At 51.6% G+C, this 22,562-nt stretch overlaps 9 protein-coding genes across 9 annotated transcripts; 4 read left to right on the top strand and 5 right to left on the bottom strand.

Moving 5' to 3' along the window:
• Positions 1–340: 340 nt before the first annotated feature.
• Positions 341–8,383, bottom strand: NECHADRAFT_72858 (uncharacterized protein; the record flags this gene model as incomplete). The annotated part of the gene is made up of 10 exons (XM_003041728.1): positions 341–1,751; positions 1,809–2,149; positions 2,203–2,277; positions 2,335–6,233; positions 6,287–6,713; positions 6,763–6,875; positions 6,925–7,048; positions 7,095–7,184; positions 7,249–7,669; positions 7,722–8,383. 10 exons carry the CDS (start codon positions 8,381–8,383, stop codon positions 341–343), a joined length of 7,563 nt encoding a protein of 2,520 aa, XP_003041774.1.
• Positions 8,384–9,900: 1,517 nt separating this feature from the next.
• On the bottom strand, positions 9,901–11,142 carry NECHADRAFT_87215 (uncharacterized protein; the record flags this gene model as incomplete). The annotated part of the gene is made up of 1 exon (XM_003041727.1): positions 9,901–11,142. The coding sequence occupies one exon, from the start codon at positions 11,140–11,142 to the stop codon at positions 9,901–9,903; it is 1,242 nt and encodes a 413-aa protein (XP_003041773.1).
• A 313-nt stretch (positions 11,143–11,455) lies between these two features.
• On the bottom strand, positions 11,456–12,895 carry NECHADRAFT_53077 (uncharacterized protein; the record flags this gene model as incomplete). Its single annotated transcript, XM_003041726.1, has 2 exons — positions 11,456–11,827; positions 11,882–12,895. The coding sequence occupies 2 exons, from the start codon at positions 12,893–12,895 to the stop codon at positions 11,456–11,458; spliced, it is 1,386 nt and encodes a 461-aa protein (XP_003041772.1).
• Positions 12,896–13,095: 200 nt separating this feature from the next.
• On the top strand, positions 13,096–13,515 carry NECHADRAFT_87213 (uncharacterized protein; the record flags this gene model as incomplete). Its single annotated transcript, XM_003041790.1, has 1 exon — positions 13,096–13,515. One exon carries the CDS (start codon positions 13,096–13,098, stop codon positions 13,513–13,515), a length of 420 nt encoding a protein of 139 aa, XP_003041836.1.
• A 394-nt stretch (positions 13,516–13,909) lies between these two features.
• On the top strand, positions 13,910–15,949 carry NECHADRAFT_53038 (uncharacterized protein; the record flags this gene model as incomplete). Its single annotated transcript, XM_003041789.1, has 4 exons — positions 13,910–14,311; positions 14,361–14,740; position 14,769; positions 14,876–15,949. 4 exons carry the CDS (start codon positions 13,910–13,912, stop codon positions 15,947–15,949), a joined length of 1,857 nt encoding a protein of 618 aa, XP_003041835.1.
• Positions 15,950–16,316: 367 nt separating this feature from the next.
• Positions 16,317–17,273, top strand: NECHADRAFT_87211 (uncharacterized protein; the record flags this gene model as incomplete). Its single annotated transcript, XM_003041788.1, has 4 exons — positions 16,317–16,569; positions 16,617–16,828; positions 16,874–17,157; positions 17,237–17,273. 4 exons carry the CDS (start codon positions 16,317–16,319, stop codon positions 17,271–17,273), a joined length of 786 nt encoding a protein of 261 aa, XP_003041834.1.
• A 52-nt stretch (positions 17,274–17,325) lies between these two features.
• Positions 17,326–18,987, bottom strand: NECHADRAFT_53111 (uncharacterized protein; the record flags this gene model as incomplete). The annotated part of the gene is made up of 7 exons (XM_003041725.1): positions 17,326–17,475; positions 17,529–17,630; positions 17,679–18,028; positions 18,075–18,171; positions 18,219–18,281; positions 18,332–18,412; positions 18,466–18,987. 7 exons carry the CDS (start codon positions 18,985–18,987, stop codon positions 17,326–17,328), a joined length of 1,365 nt encoding a protein of 454 aa, XP_003041771.1.
• An 898-nt stretch (positions 18,988–19,885) lies between these two features.
• NECHADRAFT_53101 (uncharacterized protein) lies at positions 19,886–20,832 on the bottom strand (the record flags this gene model as incomplete). Its single annotated transcript, XM_003041724.1, has 2 exons — positions 19,886–20,148; positions 20,217–20,832. The coding sequence occupies 2 exons, from the start codon at positions 20,830–20,832 to the stop codon at positions 19,886–19,888; spliced, it is 879 nt and encodes a 292-aa protein (XP_003041770.1).
• A 667-nt stretch (positions 20,833–21,499) lies between these two features.
• NECHADRAFT_97537 (uncharacterized protein) lies at positions 21,500–22,504 on the top strand (the record flags this gene model as incomplete). The annotated part of the gene is made up of 1 exon (XM_003041787.1): positions 21,500–22,504. The coding sequence occupies one exon, from the start codon at positions 21,500–21,502 to the stop codon at positions 22,502–22,504; it is 1,005 nt and encodes a 334-aa protein (XP_003041833.1).
• Between the last annotated feature and the right edge of the window lie 58 nt (positions 22,505–22,562).

Here is a 22,562-nt window from a genome sequence, read left to right as displayed (position 1 = left end):
ACTATGTGCCCATCTGGAGTCCAAAAAGGTGTGAATCTCCCAACACATTCATGGTTGCGTATGTGGTGCTTCTTGAAAGGGACAACCAAAGCATAAGCCATCTCCTTTCGTTTACAATGTCAGCGGCTATTCGAGAGATAAAACGTATGCGAGCCATGCAAATTAGTGTTGTCCCAATACCTAATATACAAAGATGATTCTTGACATATGCCCCTCGATGATCAAGAGTGGCCCCGTAAGCCGTGTCCACACCCAACACAAGGTCACAAAAGTACCTAACAAACCCTGTCAGACCTAGCACCTTGGTATAATACTTGACAAACTTCTCTACCACGCCCCTCTAACCACTTGAAGCCAATCTCCCCTTCAGTCCCTTGGCAGCAACGGCCCCAAGCGCTTCCATAGTCCCGGTAGCCATAAGCTCCAGCACACTGATCTCCAAGCCAAAAGCAAGCTTCCACCAGCGACGTAGCTCAATAGCCATGAGTGAATCAAGTCCAACCTGCTGCAGTGTCAAGCTGGTGTCCAGGTTCTCGGCGTCCTTGAGGATGAGATTGAACACCTTGTTGCCGATCTCTTGAGCCAAAAAGGCGGAAGTGGCTGCTTCATCGAGAATGCTGGGGTTGTCGGCGGCGTTGGAGAGAAATTCGGCAAGCTTGTTGGAAGACTCATCTTCGCCTGTAGCCTCGGTGTTGTTGTAGTTGTGGTAGAAGCCCATTCGACGATCTCGTCGCCAGTTGGTTCGCGTGTTTGTGTCGTTGAGATCGCTCTCAGATCGCAAACCCATGACAACTTGCCCCTTGCTGCTCCAAGGATGATGCTGTGTCAATTTGCTGTGATGATCGACCACGGTATCCTCCACTAGACTTGACGGTAGGTCAGGCGTGGTAGTGGTAGAAGCTGGTGAAAGTCGGATAGCAAGCTCGAAAAAGTCAAGCAGCTCCTTCTCTCGAAGACTGTACAGGCCTTGAGACTTGATGTTCTTCTTGGCAAAGGCATTTTCGGCAACATAGCCTACATCCTCGATTGCACAGATGTTCAACACAGATGCCGGTAGTGAGAGCGACCGTCGATACTGGGTGAATGCCTCGAGGAACGTGTTGGCTGCCGAGTAGTTGCCCTGGCCTGGACTTTCGACGATGGTGTTGATGGAGCTCGCCATCACCATGAAGTCAAGGTCTTGGTCCTTGAGGCACTTATGCAGGTTCCAAGCTCCCTGTATCTTTGGGGCGGTTGTTGTTGTCCAATCCTCATACGACATGGTGGCAATGGGATTGTCGCGAAGAACCATGGCAAGATGAATGACACCTTTGATGGGAAGCGGTGCGAGCGAGATGGCTCTCTGCACGTCCTCCACGGACTGGGCTTGGCCGGCCACTGTTACTACCGAGCACCCGCACGACTCGAGCTCTCTGATGAAGGCTTCGTCTTTGGGCTTTTGGCCCGCATTGCGAGAGAGGAAGACCAAAGACTTTGCCCCACGCTCAACAAGCCATCTTGAGATGCCCACTCCAAGACCTCCCATACCGCCTGTGAGAAGGTAGGAGGCGTCGCCCCTCATTCTGAGCTTGGTGTAGCGCGGTGTTGTAGGGAGAGTCGAGGCATCTGTAGGGATCCTCACCACGACGTTGTCAACGTGATCGTCCTTGAGTTGCTGCAAGGCTTTCTCAATATCGACTGCTTCGAACACGGCAGAGCCTATGGGTTCGATCAGGCCGTCCGCGCAAAGCTGGATACTCTTCCTGACAAGTCTGTTACAAGAGTCAGCAAGGTGTACGATTTTGTGATTTTGCTGTAGTTGTACTTACTCTCCCACCCGCCGAGGTCTCATCCGAGCCATCTGGGCTATGTTGACACAACTGTAATATCTGGTCTTCAAGAATCGCCTCATGGTAAGAGGTTCTCCATCATTGCTGCCAGTGTCCCCTAGGTCAATAATTTTGCCAAAATCGGCAACGCAGTCCCTCAAGGCTTGGCTGGAGACACCGGGGACTGAGTGGAGGACAAGGTCAACGCCGCAGTTGCTGGTTTCACGCTTGAGAGCGGCGGCAAGAGAATCTTCATGGCATGTAAAAATGTGGTGGACATCAATGTCGTAGGCCTCGTCGAGGATCTCTGCCTCTTCTTCGCTGGCCGCCGTCGCATAAATCTGTGATGCTGCTTAGTTTTGAGTCACACAAGTAGGGACATGGGGATGCTCACCTTGGCGCCGATGGACTTGGCAATCTGGATGGCGGCTTGGCCGATGGCAGTGGCTGCGGGATGAATCAACACAGACTGGGAATTCTCGTTAGACTCGGTATCACCTTGAAATGGCTGAGGTCAGGAACTTACGTGGCCTTTCTGGAGTTGTCCGACATTCGCAAGACTCTCAAGGGCGGTGATGAAAGGAATCACCATGGCCACAACATCCTCAAAGTCCAGACTCTGTGGGATCTTCCGAACCAGTGATTTGGCGCAAGCCATCTTGGTCTTGATGGAGGAGTCTGTAGCTGTAGCAAGGACACGGTCGCCGACAGCTAGCCCTCCAACTTTTTGACCGACGGCTGACACTATGCCGGAGACCTGAATTATCTCGAGGTGGAGAGGCATATCATCATCGTTTTGGGGCGATGAACTGTCGGCACTGGAGCTGAGTCCCACGGCACGTGTGTCGATGATGACCTCGTCCTCTCCCAGGTCTGGTTGAGTTTCGTTTGCCCAGGCTAGCTTGCCCTTCGAAGCAAAAAGCTCCTTGAAATCGTCGCCTGTGTCAATCGCAGCAACCGAGCTCGTCTCTTTGAGCTCTTGGCTAACGAGCAGTGGCTGATACCGGCCGATCTTGACAAATCCCTGGTCAACGAGATATTCCCTATCCGGAGACAGCAACTCATCGTCAACAGTCCGCCGAATCTTGTTCAGAACCTTGACCACCAGTTCGGCGAAACATGGTTCATCGGGCTGGATCTCGAGTGTATGGAACGGAATCTGAGACTCGGCACGGATGCAGCGAGCGAGACCAATGGAAAGGGATGACTGCGGATCTTGGCAGCAGAACTGAGCTGGTTTGGTGAGCCACAGCACCCGCCCCGTCTTGTGACTGTTCAAGAAGTCCTGGAAGTTCTTGAATTGCTGTTGGCTGATGTTTTGGAAGAAGTCGATCTCGAGGTCAACCAGGGAGATAATATCAGCGTCCGGGGACAGGCTGGCAGCTTCGGACAAGTCATGCACGCTGGTGGGCATCCCGGACTCGTTGAGCTCTGCCACCAACTTCTTGGCCAGAACGCTCTCAGGCTCCGTCGTGATAATGGACACGTTGTTGGTGTCGACGAGATCCTTCGGGTTCTTGCCATTGTCCACCTTGGTACTGACAACAGCAGCACCATAGTTGAAAGGCTCTTCGGTGTCGAGAATAGCAGTGTCAACTCCGGAAAAGCCAGCCGCCTTGAGCTCGTGGTCCCATCTCTCAACACTGACATAGGGCTCCCACTCTCTCCCATCAGCCTCACCCAGCCACCATCCTGAGAAGTTCCCAAAGACATAGTTGGGAGTGCGCACCACACCACAGAGCTCAGTGAGCACTAAGAGACCGCCGGTACGTAGAAGTGGCTGAAGGTTGGACAAAGTCTTGTTGAGGGACTCGGTGGCGTGGATGACATTCGGGGCAAGAATGACGTCGTACGTGTTGGCCTTGAAGCCTTGTTCAAATGGGTCCTTCGAGATGTCAAAGGATCGGTAGTCCATGTTCGGCGCGTACGAGAAGCGCTCTCGAGCTTGCGGGAAGAACCCAGCTGAAATGTCGCTGAAAGTGTAGACACTGTACGCTGGGAGACCATCCGGTCTAGCCAAGTTGCGCAAGATCATCTCAGTTGTCCCGCCAGTTCCAGCACCGACCTCGAGGATGCGGAGGTCTGGTCTTGAGTGTGCCAAAAGCTTCAAGAAGTCTCCTTTCCCAAAGCTCACGGCGTTGTAGATCTCGGCTAGAACGTTGTCTTTCATGAGAGTTTGGAGAGCATCGACCTCGCCAGTGAAAATACCCTCGCAGTTGTCGTAGATGGCTTTGAGACCAACGGCAAAGAATGCTCTTGTGGTACTCTGAACCAGGGTCTCATAGTACTGATCGATCATGACACGGCGTTGTGGGGACGACATCTCAGCAAAGTCCCTGCTCTGCTCGACGATGGGGTATGTGCCTTGTCTGGCACGCTCGATCTCCATCTCCAGCCACTTGCGGAACTTGTCAAAGTGCCAGCTGCCGGGCTCGAGATCCCGAACTTTCTCAGCGGTTTCCAGAATGCAGAGAAGGGTCATCTCCTCATGCATCCGCGCTTCCTTCAAGTCTGACCGTGTCGAACTGAAGAGAGACTTGTGATCCATCAGGTCAAAGTCCGGCAACCACTCAAGACGCGCAGCTGCATGGCGCTCTTGTTGCTGGTCATGTCCGTCATCGACAGGCGTCAGCTGCAAGCCGGTGAGACGAAGTGCAACTTTGCCCTCTGTGACAACCTCGACAGAAAGGTCATCAAGGGCTTGAGCTGAGGCCACGACGTCCATGCTAGTAGAGCTGCGTCTGACAACCAAGTCCTCGATACTGGTAGGTACACGAAGCTGGCCAAAGTTCCTGCCAAGACCTCTTGTTGTAGCTGCAAGAAGCAGCTGAAGACAGTTGTCCATGGTGGCTGGATGAAAGAGGAAGGCTTCATCGCTCTGCCGACTCTTGTTGGTGACCTTGGCAACAGCAAGGTTCTCTGTAGCTGAAGTGACGATATCCTCGAGTGCTTGGAACTCGGGGCCGTATACAAGGCCGATGTGTTCCAGCGCATCGTACCAGCCGGTAGAGGCAACGGGACGGACAAGGGCGTCGGTGGCCGGCGTAAGTGAAGGAATCAAGGCTTCATTGCATGCCTTGACCTGGCCCTCAAAGTGAAGAGTCCAGGAAGACCCATTGTGAGAGACGATGGTAAAAGTAAACCATCTGAACACAGATGTGTCAGAGAGGTTGACAGGCCTCAGCGTCGTCACCACTTCAACAGGTTGGTCGGACAACACCATTGCAGATCGTGCCGTGGCATCTTGCACTCGATAGCCCTCTGAGATGCCTGTCGTCTGACGAATAGCCTCACCAGCCATGGTGATGTAACCAGCGAACGGAAAGACAACATCAGACCCGACCATGTGGTCACCCAACCAGGGCTCGTCTTCAAGTGTCAAATTGTTGCGCCAAGCCGGTTCCAGGGTGGAAGTGTGTGGGTTGCGAAGACCTAGGAGACGATGGTGGCCAAACTCGCGGAACCTCGATTCTCTAGACAAGCGAGTCTCGTACCAAAATGACCCGCTGCTGTAATCCCAGGCGTAGCTGGGCAGGTTGGTCAAGACTCTGCCTTTAGGGACAATGGCTGACCAGTCCAAGGGGACTCCTTTCTGGTGCAACTGGCCAAAGGTAGACAGCAAGTTGTAAGAAGAGTCGCCGCTGCGTTTGAGGGTAGAGACGTAACGATAGTCTGCGCCAACAGCAGTCGAGATTTGGCGAAGTGGTCCAGAGAGGGTAGAATGAGGTCCAATCTCGACAAAGACACTGTTTGAGAGATCTTGAAGGGCCTTGCTGACGGCTGAAGTGAAGCGAACCCGCGAAGTAAGGTTGGAGATCCAGTAATCCGGGCCCAGATCGCCACCAGAAGTAATCATCTTACCTGTGACAGACGAGAAGAAGGGAATGTCGATGGTAGCGGGTCGCTTCAGATCTCGCCTTGCAAGCTCAGGCTCCATCAGGTCTTTGTACTGAGTTGCCAAAGGCTTCATATGGTCTGAATGGTAGGCGATCTCGACTTTGAGTCTCCTGGTCAGAGTATCGGGGTTCTCTGCCTTGATGGTGCCGAGCACCTTGTCCAGTACTTCCACATCGCCAGACAGCGTGACACTCTCAGGACTGTTATCACAGGCGACGACGATGCCATCTTGGATGTACTTCGACACATCTTGCACACCTAGGCCAACAGCACCCATGCCGCCCACTCGAGTCTGAAGAGTGGTCACGTAGCCTCGATAGTAGGCGGTGATGATGGCCTCTTCCAGGGAAATAGCACCGGCTGCGTATGCTGCCGCGATCTCTCCACTGGAGTGGCCGACGACTCCCGAGGGGCGAATGCCAGCACGCTGCAAGTGACGGACAAGTGCAAGCTGCAGTGCTGTACAGAGAGGCTGGGAGAGCTCGGCTTGATGGACCCGACTTTGGTTTCGAGGGGCAAAGAGTTCATCTATTGTACTTGTTAGTGACACTGCTCTTGAAGAACCGCTGTGACTGACTGACCTTGGAGGTTCCAACTAGGAGGATGTATCAAAGACTTGAGGATATCGTTCATCTTCAGCACGTCTTCTCTGAAGTAGGCATCTGTCTCGAAGAGCTGCTTTCCCATCTCGGGCCACTGAGCGCCCTGACCGTTGAAGACCATGACAACTCCAGGAGCTGAGCTTGGAGCCCTGGCGGGGGAGGACGTCTCGACCAGCGAGCCGTCTGCCTTGACCACCATGAATGCACGATGAGAGAAGGACTGGCGATGGTGGAGTAGCGTGTATGCCATGTCGGGGGCGTTCTGTGGGTGTTGTGCGAGGTAGTTTTGGGCGGTCGAAAGGTACTGCTTTAGAGACACACTCGTGTTGGCAGATGTGACGATGAGTTTGGGGCTTGGTGATCTTTGAGGCTGGATGTCCAAGTTCGAAGGTGCGTCGAGAATGACCTAGATGAAAGTTAGCTTGGAATCTATGTGAAAAGTTCAAACAACTCACATGGGCATTGGAGCCACCGATGCCAAAAGAGTTGACGCTCACTCTCTTGTCCCGACCTTCTGGCCATGACTCAGGCTCGGTGGGAACCCTGAGCTTCTTGGTATCAAAGGGGACTAAGTCAAATTAGAACCGATCGATGTATGGCACCGCTGGTAGACTCACTCTTGGGGTTCGGGTTGTTGAACTTGATGTTCGGGGGGATGGTGTTGTTCTCTAGAGCGAGCACAGCCTTGATGATGCTGGTGATACCTGACGCTCCTTCAGAGTGTCCGGTGTTTGGCTTGACCTATGGAACAGTTAGGGGCAAGCGAAAGATGGCTCAAGATACTCACAGATCCAATGTAGACACCGTGCTGTCCAAAGACATTGCCGACGGCAGTGGCCTCGATAGGATCACCAGTTGGTGTCCCGGTCCCATGACACTTTTCAATGTTAGCAAGGAACGGCAGATACCAAATGAAGCATGTGCTGGATGGATAAGCGTACCTCGACAAATGCAGTTTTGCCCGGGTCTAGACCAATGTCACCGTAGACCTTGCGCATGAGCGCCTCATGTGAGGCACCGTTGGGGGCCAAGATGCCCTGACTCTTTCCATCACTGTTAGTAGCAGTGTTCCGAATAATAGCCCTGATAGGGTTGTTGTCACGAATGGCGTCATCCAGGGGCTTGATGTAGAGGGCATTGATGGCCTCACCACGAGCATACCCATTGGCCGAGGCATCAAAAGTCTTGCAAGAACCGTCTGGGGAGAGCATGCCCTCACCGGCCATGACGGACGTGGGAATGGGGCCCATGACCAAGTTGGCGCCAGCAACAATAGCAGAGGAGCAGTCCCCACTCTGGATGGCTCGGCAAGCCTCGTGTAAGCCAACAAGAGAGGCTGAACAGCCAGTCTTGATGACCATGCTATACCAACCAATTAGCTCAGACAAACATGCAATGTGAAAAGAAAGCATACCTTGGACCTTTCAGGTCATACTCAAAGGAGATGCGGTTGGCAAGGATGAGGTCACCGTAGGCGGCCAGGGGGTACCCCCCAATGTGTTGGTCCTCCTTGCCACTCATCTGAAGCCAATCCTCACCAAACGTTCCAACATAACAGCCAATTGGCTTACCACGAAACTCTGTGACCCCGGCACTCTCCAAAACTTCACGAGTAATCTCCAGAAGCTTTCGCTGCTGTGGATCACACCTCTCAAGTTCCCTCTTACTCATGGTGAAGAAAGAGGTGTCGAGAGTGGAAAGGTCATCTGAGAGAAAGTAACCCTTCTGGGCGGCGATGGAACTGCGGTTACCAAGCTTGTTGGTAAAGCCGGCTGCGTTCCAACGAGTTGATGGGATTGGAGCTTGGAGGTCTTTGCCGTTGATGAGCACGTCCCAGAAGGCTTCAGGGTCTTTGATGCCTCCTGGGAGACGTAGCGCCATGCCGCAGATGGCAATGGGGCGTGGATTGGTAGGGTTGCGGTTCAAAGAAGGTTGGATGCCATGGCCATGTCCGTTCAAAGGGACATGGTCAATGCTGTTTCCGTTCAACGGATAAGGGGAGGTTTCATTGATGGTACCATGGAGGGTATCATGGCGCTGGACGGGCTGTGGCTGTTGCGTGGCGTTTGACAACATCATGACAGGTGAAGTAATGATAAAAGATGTGTTTTTGCAAGTGAAGTGTAGTGTTCTTGTGTTGAACTTGTTGATTCCTATTAAACAAGTCTTCTACAGCCTGATATTTATGCCCTTTCGTCTCTCTTGAACGCTGATATCCTCAACAACTCAACTCTTGCCGTGAATCCCAAATTGGACAATTACACGCGATGTCTTCGATATGTCGACAACTAGGATCAAGCTGTCAATCCCAAATGGGACAAATACACGCGAAGAGTTGGTCTAGGATGAATACTTCAAACGCCTGTTGGCTCGGACGCTGTTCCGGAAGGCTGTTGGTCCAGTGTGTGTTGCGAGCCTTAGCGACGTGTCCGGCCTCTTGGCTGTTGGACCAGGATCATTGCCCCGGAGGCGCTACTGTTGTCTCCGGATGGTGTGATCCACTCGTAGTGAGTGTTTGCTCTACAGCCTCAACACCACTTCGACGTTAGCGAGTTATGGTTGTCTGTTCGTGACGTCTTCCCCACCCGTCATGACACCCTCAACTCCCTTTCGGTCTAAGCGACTCAAGCCTCAGCTGTTCATGATAATGCACGTCCCCCTTTTTGATGTCTGTGTTGTTGCATGAATGCCAACTGCCCATTTTTACTGGTTCTTGCCCGGCCAAACTGTGTTGGGTGGCTAACCTATGTTGGGTCTGTTCAGCTCAGCCTGATCACCCTCGGCCGATCTACTACTTGGAGCTATCCCTTTGCGACTCGTGGCGCCATAAAACCTCGGTCCCGGACATGTACCATCGATATCAGGCTTAGCTGAGTGAAATCAGCCCTACCGAGATAGTGTGCCTAGGCGCGGACTAGACAAAGTCCCCTTTGTGGCTGATGCTCGCGAAAGCCCACGCGCTTATACGGGCCACTACTGTCCACTATTGCCGCGATAGACGACCTGGAAGGGGATTAGCTTTTGCGGTAGGGCTGATCGTTTGCGAGCGCCTGCAGGCGTCTATCATCATTTGCCGACGGCTCTTATCATTTGCAGGGCTCCTTTGGGGTCTATGACGTTGCCGGTATTGCCGGAGAGTTGATTCCCGGTCAGTAGGATTCCAATAAGCTTAACCAAAAGACCATCTCATCACCACATACCAGGTTCATACCCGAAGTGCCGGCTTACGCCCGGATGACATTCGGCTTGACGTTTTGGGGCATGCCGCGATTTTTGATTGCACTATTGCGAGAAGCATTTACGACTCGTCTGAAAGTGGCATCAGGCTCTCCGAGTTGAGACGGAGAAAGGGCTCACGGGGGCTATAGGATCCGTCTAATATTACTGCCTTGCAATTTTAGGCTAATTCATGTTCTGTTAACTGGGAACCACCATCCTTACGTCATTGGAAGCCGGATGAGGCAATACTTGAAGCTATTCATAATCTCCCTGAAGCCACAGCCCTTTTCCCACCCACAATTCTGACTGTGAACATACGTGTCATTTATCTCTCATTCCGCCTCTTGTCTCAACAAGGCATCACCTCCAATCTCCTACATCAAAGACCAAAGATATTCCGCCATCGGGTCCTTCCAAAGCGCAGGACACGCCGAAAACTCTTCAGAAGCCGGCGCAAACGGCGGTTGTGCGAGTAACGTCTTCCACTCCTTGATTTTGACGAAAAGAATCGATCCAACGCCACTCAACATGCCCGGAAACCAAATCACCATGAACGGATACAGGATAAATATCATTCCGAGGCAAATAAGAACTACCGAAGAGAGCGCGGAAAAGGCGAGGGGGGTAAGCGACAAAAGAGTAGTGTTGTTCTTCATGCCGTTCTTCTCCACGCGTCTTGTGACTGCGATGACGATAGTGAGGAGGACGCCAAATACGATGGCCAAGTTTCGGTAAAAGTCAAACATAGAAATACGGTCGCCTTCTTGTGTGACGAATGCTTCATAGAGGCCTGGGTATGTGGTCTTGATAGTAATCATGACTATCGACGCGCCATTGTATGAGCTTGATAGAAGGCACCAGAAATATGTCGCGGCTGTAGATTCGTTTCCGAAGTCTTTGATATAGATGAACTGGTACCAATATTTGCATCGTCTTGGGTCGCCTCTGCAGAAGAGATAGAGAGCATCTTCGTTGGGCTCTTTTTTGTACTCTGTCTCAGGTGCTGGTTGCGTGAAGCCAGGGAATCTTAGTAACATAGCAATGGACAGGACAGAGACAAAGGCACTGCCCACGGCAATTTCGAAGCAGCGGTGGTCGGCAACTGTTAGGGATTCTTTCCCATGCAACTCGATTCGACGGTTGTAGAGGAAGATGGTTGCTGAACATTGGAAAAGAGTCCCGAATGTGACAATGGTTCTTCCCAACCTCACCCAAGCACTCCCTTCATGATTGGACTGCCAAGACCTCCTTTCACTTGGCGTTCCGATGAAACCGTCTTGGCTCATCTCCACCTCGGGCTCAGCCCTCGGACAGAAGAGAATCCTCCATCGACGCTCAAGAATTCGACCTTGCTCGCGTATTGATGATGGTGACGTGATAACTCTGCGAAGAAAGTCATAGACCATGAGCACCAGGCCCAAAGCTGTTTGCGTCAGGACAATGAGAGGAGAAACGAAGAAGAGAACAGGCTCGATTGAGTCGAGCGGGTCCTTGCGCAATGAGACGAGGTTGCAAAACGCCGTGACGCCCGTGAGGTGAGCCACGACAAGCTTGACGATGAGCTCTCTACTCGTCCGGCTCTCATCGGGAGGGCACAAATCTGCAAAGTCGGACATGATGAGGATGATGAAGAAGTTCAGCTGATCGATCCAAGAGTGCTCGCGTGAGGCCTTTCTTTATGAAACGATGGCTGTGCAAGAGCTGAAGACGCCCAATCCCTGCTGGTTCCACACGTAGGCTGACAGCGAGATTTCGCGGGCTAATTCCGGGGTAGATCGGCGATAGCGGTCGCGAATCGATTTGCATTCGATGTGGGGTGTCGAGTTTATGATCCCATTTTCGATCAGCCTTGCCAAGGCGATGGAAATGGCTCTGACGGTGTTTCGAGTGAAAAGGGGAGGTGTAGGCAGTATGTTGCGATACAGACAACTACCCTGACTTGGCCATCATCTGTCGCTCCCTCGTAGTCTGAAGCACCCTCTCCAACGCTCCACGATCAGCCTCCTCAGTGATCTTCAGCAGCTCTTCTGGCAAGCCCGGCCGATTCTCATCGACATAATTGCACTCTTTCAGGTTGGATGACCATAGCTCACACCAGTACTGGGTGAAGGCAAAGTACCGATCGACCAACGCCTCAGCATTTGCCTCTCCGCTGTGCCGGAAAAAGGTGTTCCAGTCTTCCTTGGTGAATCGGAACTCTTTCAGACGAGGAAGTCGTTCCCGGATGCTATCGAACATGGCGTTCCATCGTAAGGAATGAACGTAGAAACCGGGAGTGAGAGTGCGTTTCCCGGCCGATATCTCGTATGCAGGACGGGATTCATCATCATCGTCGAGCTCAGGCGGATCAGCGACCCATGTCCAGCCTCGCATGTCTACCCCCCAGAATGCAAACTCTGGTTCGAGGACGAGAATGTGTGTGGCTATCGTGCAGCCGTGTAGACAAAGCGAGGTAAGAGACTCCAGCGAGAGCACCCATTCGAACTGATCTTGTCGCGCAATAACATATTCGGCCAGCGTTAGAGCCTTGAGTCGGGGGAAATGCAGCCCTTTGCCGTTGAACTCGCTGGGTACGGCGCCCCATTTGGCTGGGCTGGCGAGAGTAAGCTCAACAAGCTGTTCAGCGACTGAAGGAAATAGGGTATTCTGAAGATAGGGCTCCCATTCGCGTATTTCGCGTAGGTGTGCATCCTTTGTCGGTATGCCAGATATCTCTTGGGTAGTGAGGATGTGTAGTCGCTCGATATTCTCCAAAAGGCCGTCGGTGAGGTCCTTGGGTAGCGATATGTTTTGTAGGTTGTCCAGTACCAGCTCACGAATAACGCTCGTGTTTGGACGAGCTGCACGCTTTTTCATGGAATCTAGAACGGCTCTGAGAGTGTTTTCACGCGTGACGGCCAACTCCATCTCTGGGTCCTCTTGGTCCCCATCACGTCCAACGCAAGCCCACGAAAAGCGTACTTCAATCGCGTTGAGATGAGGCATATCGCAGATGTGGTCAATGGCGGCTTTGAATTGAGGCCAGTCGTTGTCGTCCCTCCAGTCTTCCCACACCCAGGACGATCGCTCGTCCAGGTCATCCCACGGGGCACTCTCGATGGCAACGCGACGGGCGGCAGCTCTGATGGCATTGCTGGCTAGCATGTGCTTCCAAAATTCGAAATCTTTGTTGGCGTTCCATTCGCTATGGAAAAGCGTCAGGGTCTGAAAGAGCTGCGGCGTCGCGAGGACGTTCCACCGACGGCACACGAGGCGGACAGGCCAGATATCGACAATGAAGTCATTGTGAAGGCGGTGCTTTTGAGCTTTGGTTGTGAGGTGACTGAAGATGTTGCTTAGCACCTCATCAGGGAAATGGTTGAGCTCCATGAGAAGAGTTGGAAGGGCAGGGCTGTTCAGCCGTGTTTACTGTTCAACGTTCAGGAATGGTGGCTGAGATGGCGGACACGTGCGTCGCGTTACAACCATGGGTGCCACCAATGACGCGTTTGTAACACCCTCCCCGCGCGTGTTTTCTCCTTGGCAAACGCGCTCACCAAAGAAGACAAGCATCTCGTACATTTTCAACAATGTCGACAGCAATCGCCAGGCCGGTGACGCCCGAGACACGACGTCAGGAGGACGACATTATCTTTAGCACACCCACAACCGGCGCAGACCTGGAGCTGAGGATGGTGCTCCTAATCCAGCGCCACGACGCTGACCCGTGGGAACCCAGCACGCCTAAATGCAGTGCAGACATTGAACAGCAAATTATCGAACTCAAGAAGAGACGCGATGGCTTTTTTGATGACCTTTGTGTCATCATGAGAAAGGCTGGCAAGAGAATGGACGACCAGCAGGCGCAGATCAAAGAGCAACAACAAATTCGAGACCGCCTCCTCGCCGAGTTGGCCGACCTGGAAGATGAGAGTGAACAAACGGACCACGTTGAAGAAACTGAGCCCGTCCAGTCTCTTTCGGTGTATGAGCGCATACTTCTTCATTGACCACTGGTTCAAGAGGGAAGACCCGGAGGCAGCTTGTCCAAGCTCCAGGTCAGGTAGATAATTTGTCCAGGTCCATCGAGTCGGCGCGTTCCATTCATGCCTCTGTAATAAGCGTGCCCTTAAGAATATGCTTTAATTAATTATCGTCATTCATTCTTAGAACTGTTTAGGCATGTCATTTCTTGTGAAATGAACTGGATGGGTTACCCTAAATCTCTGGCTACTTCTCGCTCGGTGATAAACCTCCTGAAAAAGCCGAGATGCGCAAATCCCCGTCCACGGGCGCTACGGACCCGGGCTTAAAATTGCCATAAGCCCGACTTCCTCGGTCTCATATTCTCGCATTTTCTCACCTTGGCACAAATTCATTCGCCCTGTCAATCAATTCATCAAAATGTCTCCTGAGCCGGAATCTGATAACCCCGCCGCCGAAAGGTCGACGACAAGGTCTTGCTATGCCTGTCGCCGCAAGAAGATCAAATGCGACAGGAATGATCCATGCTCAGCATGTGTTCGCTCTGCCAAGACCTGCGTGTTCCCGCCCATTGGGCCCCGGGTCCGTCGGACCAAAAAGACCATCATGGCAGACATGGCAGGGCGACTGGCCAGCTTGGAAAAGACTCTTGCTAGAGTCACTGCAGAGAGACAGGCCACCTCTATTCCCGACATTTTTGTTTTTGACAATGCCGAATCAACAGAAGAGGGTAGCGAGAGGTCCAATGATGATGTTCTCCTGCAAAGAGGCTCGTCGAGTCAGTACTTTAATGAGATTCTACTGTCAAGGATGATTGGAGAGGTACTTGAGTCGACTTCTTCACGGTGATCTACACTGACAATTAATGAAGGAAAAAAACCTCGAGTCTGCATTGACAGCGCCAACACCGCTGCGCCTTGGCACATCACCATCTCCATTCAGCGCCATGGGGATATTATCTTCACCTTCCCTGTCACAACACCCATCTATCTTCCATCCGGACAAACCGATAGCAGCCGAACTATGGAACACGTATGCCAGCAACGTCGAGAGCTGCCTTGGCCTGAGGATTCTACATATTCCTACCGACGAGGTCAGGGTGTATTCAGCCATTCATAACCCCACAAAAGCCCCCTTTGATGACCTAGCATTCTGTTTTGCAATTTATTTTGCATCCACAATGTCTCTAGAGGAACCAGATGCGCCGGCTATGCTAATCCTGGACAAACCACGGCAGCTGCAGCTGTTCAAGTTTGGTCTCGAGCAAGCTCTTGCGCAGGGTGACTTTTTGGACCAGCCGACTCTGACGGGTCTCCGCGCATTGGCTATATATCTCGTAAGCATTACCAATCTTCATCCTTTATTGCCCTAACATGTCCGTGATAGGCTGCCCTCCGTGTTCACAATCGAGGCAAAGGGATATGGATCCTCAATGGTCTCGCCATTCGGATTGCTCAATCCCTCGGCCTACACAGGGACGGCGAACGACTTGGTCTCCCACCTTTCGAGTCAGAGCTCCGCCGTCGGCTTTGGTGGCATCTCATCACTAGGGACAGTCGTTCTGGGGAAGACTATGGGCTGGAGAATTCGACTGGCATGCAACCACAATCGGACGTCAAGCTGCCACTAAATATAAACGACGAAGACCTCTCTCCAGACATGAAGCAGCTTCCTCCAGAAAAGCGAGGATGGACAATCATGACCTTCTCATTGGTTTACATCGAGCTTGCCAAGGCCATACAAAAGCTTGCCACTGCTGTCTCGTCTCCTTCTCCAAGTGAAGAGGCAAGGCGTAAGATCATCGAAGAGACCCGGTCTAAAGTCATGAGGCGAGTCGATGAGTGTGGTTTGGAGTCATCAGGGTTGCCGCAGTATCGTCTCACAGTCCACTGCGCACACTTCCTACTCCGCAAGCTTGACTTTTTCACAAGACAGCAATGGCTTGCATTGCAACATCCTGGCTCTCGGGAGGCATTAGCCACGGATGATGATCTGTTAGAGGCATTGGACATTCTGGAACCGAGGGTGTTTGGTGATGAGCCTCTCCTAGGGCCATATGGCTGGGCGAGGAAGGCCTATCCCCAGTATCATGTCACCATGTACATCCTCTGGCATCTATGTACTCGACCAAATGGACCTCATGTGGAAAGAGCTTGGAGATCTGTCGAAGCTGTGTTTTCTACTGAACTAGCTGACGAGTTCGCCGACAGGGTCGGATCCAAGCCCGCAGTCCTCGCGGCTCTGAAGTTGAAAGCCGAAGCACTCAGAAAGCAGAGCGCCATTAACCTTGGGAACAGGCCACTGGAGGAGCCAGGAGAGTCCCAGGGTATTCCTGTGGGCGCATTCGATGGACTAAGCTTTGAAAACTCAACATTGGACAATGGTGGAGATGAGTGGTTGCCATGGACTTCGATGATGCAGGGGATTTCTGAGGAAGAAGCTTTCCCGTGGTTTTGGTGAGAGTCTGCTGTGACTAGAATTGGGATATTGTCATAATATTAGCGGCCTCTCCCCTCACAGATAGAGCACTAGCCATGCCCCGAAAGAAGCATGTTCAAATATGATGCTGGAATTATACCCAACACAGCACGGCAACGCGGCAATGCTAGTGATGGTCAAGTACGCCCTATCAACCAAATCACTCCACATTCCATTGGCTCATCTCAGCCAAGCTGTAATCGCCACGCCTTTCAATCCGGATTTAGGAGATCGGAATACTAGCTTTCCCGGGAGCCTAATTCCGAGTGTAGTAGTAGTATAACAGGATTGACCGCAAACTATCAAAATCGCCAAGACTCTATTGTAGAACCATTCTATCTTTGACGCCATGGCGAATATTCTTGTGACTGGCGCGAACCGTGGAATTGGTTATGCTATTGTGCAAACAATCGCCTCCCGCCTTCCCACGTCCAACATCATCCTTGCTTGCAGGAGCACAACCTCTGCTGAGGAAGCCATCCAAACTCTTCGAAGCAGTGGACTTTCAGCTGGGCTGGACCACGTTGACCTTGATATTGACGACAATGCCTCCATTGAAGCAGCAGTGGCAGCCGTGGACAAGAAGTACGGGAGTCTAGATGGTGAGTCCCAACAGAACCCATTATCAACGCAAAGCTAACCTTCAAAGTTCTCATCAACAATGCAGCCAATGTCGAGTGGCCGGCCTCAGATAGCTTGACCGACATTCGTTCTGCGAGTAATTCTTGCTACAACAATGTCATCACATCCAACGCCATTGTTACTAAGGCATTCAGCCATCTACTGCGAAACAGTGAATGGCCACGGGTTATCATGATCTCGAGTGCACGAGGGAGCGTATCACGGACTGCCAACAAAGAGGTAAGAAGCCGCTTCTCCTCCAACTATGCATTCTGACTCGTCTAGCTTCCACCCGTCGCAAACATGGACTATTGCATTGCCAAAGCGGGGCTCAACATGCTCACGCTGCAACTGCAACTGGCAGAGGTTAATAAAGAAGAAGGATCCAGGATCACGTACTGGGCGGTTAGTCCTGGCCACTGCAAAACCGCATTCAATGGATACAGGGGGAAGAAAGATCCCTTAGAGGGCGCCGAGTCAGTCATCAGGTTGCTCGAGACTAAGAAAGGCGAGATCGAGGCTGGAACATTTTGGGAGTATGAGAACGGTGCATTTCAACAAGTCCCTTGGTAGGAAAATGCCATCGATAAGCACTGTACACCATTTTAGATGAAGTCATAGTGATGGGCTGTGATACGGCTGTTATAGGATGGCAAATGCCAGGTCTATGAAGATCCACCTCTAGTACATGATCGAGTACACCTCTAACAACTATGTGAGAATCCAACAAGACTCAATCAACCCTGCGAGGTATCCCTGTCTTTGTCTGCTGGGTCAACACAAGTAATGTCGAGAGTAGTCGTGTCCAGGTTCTGGCAGTCGTAAACTGGAGGCTCCTTACTTGGCACCGTGACCGTGATGTTCTCAGCAACAATGTTACTGCAGCGCTGTGGGGACATTGATTAGATCTAATGGAGACTGGAGAAAGGAGTCTACTCACATCTGGCGCACTGCAAACCAGAGTTCCTGCCCTGGGGTCGTACTTCTTGGACGTGGTTCCCCACATGTTCTTTAATGTGATGTCCTCGATTGTCAGGTTTGCCTGTCGACGATGTTAGCAATGATACATTATTTCAGACAAGGTACATACTGGGAACTCGTTGCAAAGAGTCTGGTTCTTCTGTCCATAACATTGTGTGATGGTAATGGCGTTGTCGTTGTTCTCATGGTAAAAACGATCATACGTCACGTTCCTGACCCGTCCAAGGCCACCACCTCCGTTCAGAAGGCTCTGGAACTTGGTTTCGATACCGGGCCAAACCTTGATCCTCGCACCGTCGCTGGCATTCGACATGGAGATGTTGTAGATGTACAGATTCTCCACAATATCGGTCTCACCCTTGTACTGGCCGAGGGAGCCGACACTGATGCCATGGGAGCCATTACAGACGAGGTTTTGGACCAGGACATTTGTACTGTTGGGCTTGAAAGAAACACAGTCTGCAATATGTTAGTACCTGGGCGGGATGATGGGCAGTAGTCTTACCGTCCGTGTTATCGATGTAGGAGTTTTGAATGACCACATTGTCCGAGCGGTAGGTATCCCAACCGTCAGAGTTTGCAATCTTGACTCCATCAAGACTCTGCCAAGATGTTAGTGTAGACTCATGAACCGAGGGAATTAACTTACTGATGCTCGGATATCCAAGTCGCTAATCAGGACGTCGGTGCTGTTGGCGATAATGTTGAACCACTGATCGAGATTAGTGTTGCTGGCTGTGAGCTTTCAGGGGGACAAAATACGTTGGGGGAGTTCCTCATGCGCAGATTTGTCATGGAAGCACCGTGGGCACCCTCAAAGGTAAAGAGGATGGGCCGCAGAAGCTACCACTGATTGTCAGCTTGATATTATCCACCACTGCGATTCACGAGCTCACCGTCTTGTTAGTCTCAATTTCCTTCCAATACGCCTGGCCATGCCCATCAAGCACTGATTGCTCATTGCTCAAGTCACCATAGATGTGGATATCCTCTCCTCCAACCTTCCAGAATGAGGACATGTTCTGGAAAGGAAACTTGAAGCTATTCTCGGCCCAATAGTAAGGGTCAGGCTTGAAGTTCACCTCTCCAGTGATGACCACATCAACATGCTTGAGCCAAGTTAGGTCCAAGGGTGAAGCGACGGTGTATTCTTTGTCAAGAACAATGGTACCGCCGTTGTTGCACTTCTTGAAAGCCTTGAGGATACGAGAGGCGTCATTGCTATTCGATCCCTTGCCAGGCTTGACATAGCAATACCGATGGCTGTCTCTCTTGGATGGAGCTGGAAAGTCTTTGCCAGTGCTGTATGGCGATACCTCGACGTGAGGTCGCTTAGGAAGACCGTGAGACGGTTTTGCGAGCGCTGGAGACAGTAGCGCACAGAAGGCCGACACAGAGATGAGATTTCCCAACAACATGTTGAAGACAGGGATGAATGAGATGAGCAATGTCAAGCAATGTCACATTCAATGATTGCAACATTGCTGTCAACAGGTCTTATATCTCAGGTACAGAAACCTTGACAAGGTCAGGGTCTAGCAAAGAATGAATCCTATACGTGGAACAATTCTGCCCCCAACATAGCTCAATGATCCGGCTAAAAGCTAAATGCACGGCCCATGGGCAGATGAGGATGATGAATCAAGAGAGATCATTTCCTCATTCGTCTTTTAAACCCCAGAATCGTGTTCCCCTCATTAATTGACGCGGGGTTCCAAGACGGTTATGCTTTGGGGGTCTAGGGGGTGCCAATCGGAAATAACATTGTGAGGTTGGGGATCCATTATCTCGGCTTTGGTTCTCCGCTTCGACGGGGGTTTTGGAACCTTGCTACGGGTATGGCGGCATTTTCTAAGTCGTCGTCAGTCTTGGCCATCTAATCTCCCGCCTTTTGGGGGCTTGGCGGTGGACAAGGCTGTAGAGAGGTCTGGGGAGGGAGGGAATGGTACATGTAGACCCCAAGGCAACATGGTTTTGATATTTAATTTCCTTCAGATACGTAGCTTCCAGTCCTTCAAATTATAAATCTCCGTGAGCCCTCATCGGCAGCATTCATTCTCGTCTCAAATAGTGACACGAGTTTACCCGGCGTCGTTTACGCTTGGGCTTTGATGTAGTCATGTACTGATGAGTTTGACTGTGTTATTGCAGCTAATATACTCTTTGTGAACATATTGTTGGTGAAAAGAAAACGCTATAACGAGTAGCCAAGCTGTACCCATCGTGCAAATATTAAAGCTTCGGTGATTCACTGTGAACAAACGATCATTGCACTATCAGTAGATGGATACTTCTTGACGAAAAGTGTTGGCTCTTTTACACACGAGCTGAGCCTGCGTGCAAGCCACCTAGGACCATGTCAACACCTCTTGGATTAATCACGGAATCGAGAGACTGACCAGTAACAAGCATGTCGGCGCCAGTCGTGAAAGCAGCGGCATCACTAAGCAGGTAGCATATCATGGGCGTCAGATCTTCCGGCACGCCTAACCGTTGAAGAGGCGACCCATCTCGATACCAGTCAAGGATGGCTCTCTTCTCTCCTTCCAACCGAGCTAGAAGAGGAGTTTGGATTGCCCCTACCAAGATCAACAATGATTTCTATGAAACATAAAAACCGACATGGGGTGGAAATAGCGATACTCACCAGGGGAAATGCAGTTGACTCTGATACCATACTGGCCCAACTCTCCAGCGAGGGGCCCCATCAACCCTTTGATCGCAGCCTTACTAGCGTTGTATGCTGATTTTGGCTGTACAGGGACATAGAGTCCTTGAGCGTTGATACTGGCGATGGCGACAATGCTTCCAGGCGTATTGGTTTCGACGAGATGTTGTGCAAGGAGTTTAGCTGCCCAGAATGTTCCCAAAACATTGACGTTGAAAGTCCGCTGGGTCACCTCCCAATCTGCCTGGAGAAATGGCGTGTCCATGACAATGCCAGCTGCCGTCAATCCTCCATGTAGTTGGCCTACAGCTTGGACGGATTTGGCAAACGCATCCTCCAGAGACTCTTGGTTGGTCACATCACCCCGTACGTACGAAGTCTTGACACCGTACCGCTCGCCGAGGGTGTCGAACTCGGCGGTGGGCTTGGGGGCTGTGTCGATAATGGCAACTCCGCCTCCGAGTTGAGCGATTGCTTTTGCGCAGGCGAAGCCAATGCCGCCGCCACCTCCAGTGATGAGAAAGTTCTTGCCGCTTAGATCGAAGCGGTCGGTGACTTTGACTTCGCTGGCGTTGGCTTGAGGAACAGACGTCATGATTGCTTTCAGAAGTGCCGATAAGGAGATATGGATTGGGAGTTGTGATGAGAGGAGAGAATGGTATGTAACAGGAGGTCCAAGTTAATATAGCGGAACGTGCCACGGATATCAGCTGTGGCTTTAGGCTGCTTTGTGTCTGATGGTAGATGATCGGATAAGATACCGGAGCGAGCATTGTCAGCAGACCTCACATGGATGACTATATGCGACTAGATATAGTGAAGACGGGTTGTGCCTTGGATACATCATCCATCTGGGCAGCGGACACGGCCCGGATCGTGCTCTCGAAACAAGAGTAACGACGGTTAGTAGCCGAAGCATTTACGGGATGGCAGCGCTAACAGGTAATCGGACGTGTTACCGTAGGTCCTCTAAATTCGCGGCTACCTTTCCGATTCAACTGAATAGTAGGAAACCTCGGATTATATCCGAGATGCACATTGACGTATCGTAGGCCAGTCGGCTGTTAACCGCCTTCATGATACAGCATGGCTTGGAGGCGACTATTATGATAAATAGGGCATCGTCGTGCGTTGCCCCCCGGGTACTCTACAACGCCCAAGCTGGCCTCATTTGTTATACTTCGACCGTCATCTCACAAACTTGTACACGACTTGCCTCTTTTTCCAGTCACCAATTCCGGCTCCCACACTCACATCAAACCATGACCGACATAGCAAGAGCTCAGATTCGGCCCCGTGCCGTCTTGGGCCTTTTGACATTCGGCCCAGATGGAACCCAATCTTATGGCAGCCGAATTACGTCATTGAGCGCCTTCAACGAATGTCTCGACTATTTCCAGTCGCGAGGCTACAACGAAGTTGATACAGCTCGTACCTACGTCGGCGGACACCAGGAAGGATGGACTAGGCAAACCAATTGGCATGATCGAAAGCTTGTACTGGCGACGAAGTGGTATCCGTACAAGCCAGGAGATCACTCCACGTCTGTCGTCAAAGAGAACTTACTCAAGAGCTTGAGGGAGTTGGGTTCAGACTCGGTCGATATATTCTACTTACATGCGCCCGATCGGTCTGTTCCCTTCCAAGAGACGCTCGAAGCTTGCAATGAGCTGCATCAACAAGGCAAGTTCAAGCAGTTGGGCTTGAGCAACTACGCAGCCTGGGAGGTCGCCGAAATCTGGAACATCGCTGATCAGCGAGGGTGGATCAAGCCGACCGTCTATCAGGCCATGTACAACTGCTTGACTCGGGCCATCGAGGAGGAATTGGTGCCATGTTGCCGAAAGTACGGTATCGATATCTTGGTTTACAACCCGCTCGCTGGAGGTGTACTCAGTGGAAGGTATCAGAGCAAGGAGATCCCTGATGATGGTGGCCGGTATTCGACTAACGATCCGGTGGTCGGCGCCATGTACCGTGAGAGATACTTTAAAGACGCAAACTTTGAGGCGTTGAAGGTTATCCAACCGGTTGCGGACCGACTCGGATTGACCCTATTGGAAGTTGCATTTCGGTGGCTCGTCCATCACAGCAAGCTTAAGGTCCATGATGGAAATGACGGAGTGGTGATTGGTATCAGTTCTCTATCTCAATTGGAGAGTAACCTGACGAATCTGGAGAAGGGGCCACTGCCGGATGAGGTACTGGTGGCTCTGGATCTGGTATGGGAGATCACAAAGCCTTCGTGCTCCTTGTACTGGAGATAGAGATGAGAATATATAGGTGCCACTTTCTAAAAACTACACATTATATGACTATGCCACC

Source organism: Fusarium vanettenii (assembly GCF_000151355.1).
Source record: "Fusarium vanettenii 77-13-4 chromosome 12 genomic scaffold NECHAsca_41_chr12_2_0, whole genome shotgun sequence".
NCBI lineage: Eukaryota > Fungi > Ascomycota > Sordariomycetes > Hypocreales > Nectriaceae > Fusarium > Fusarium vanettenii.
Note: the sequence above shows the minus strand (reverse complement) of the source record. Positions and strands in the feature narration are given on the sequence as shown.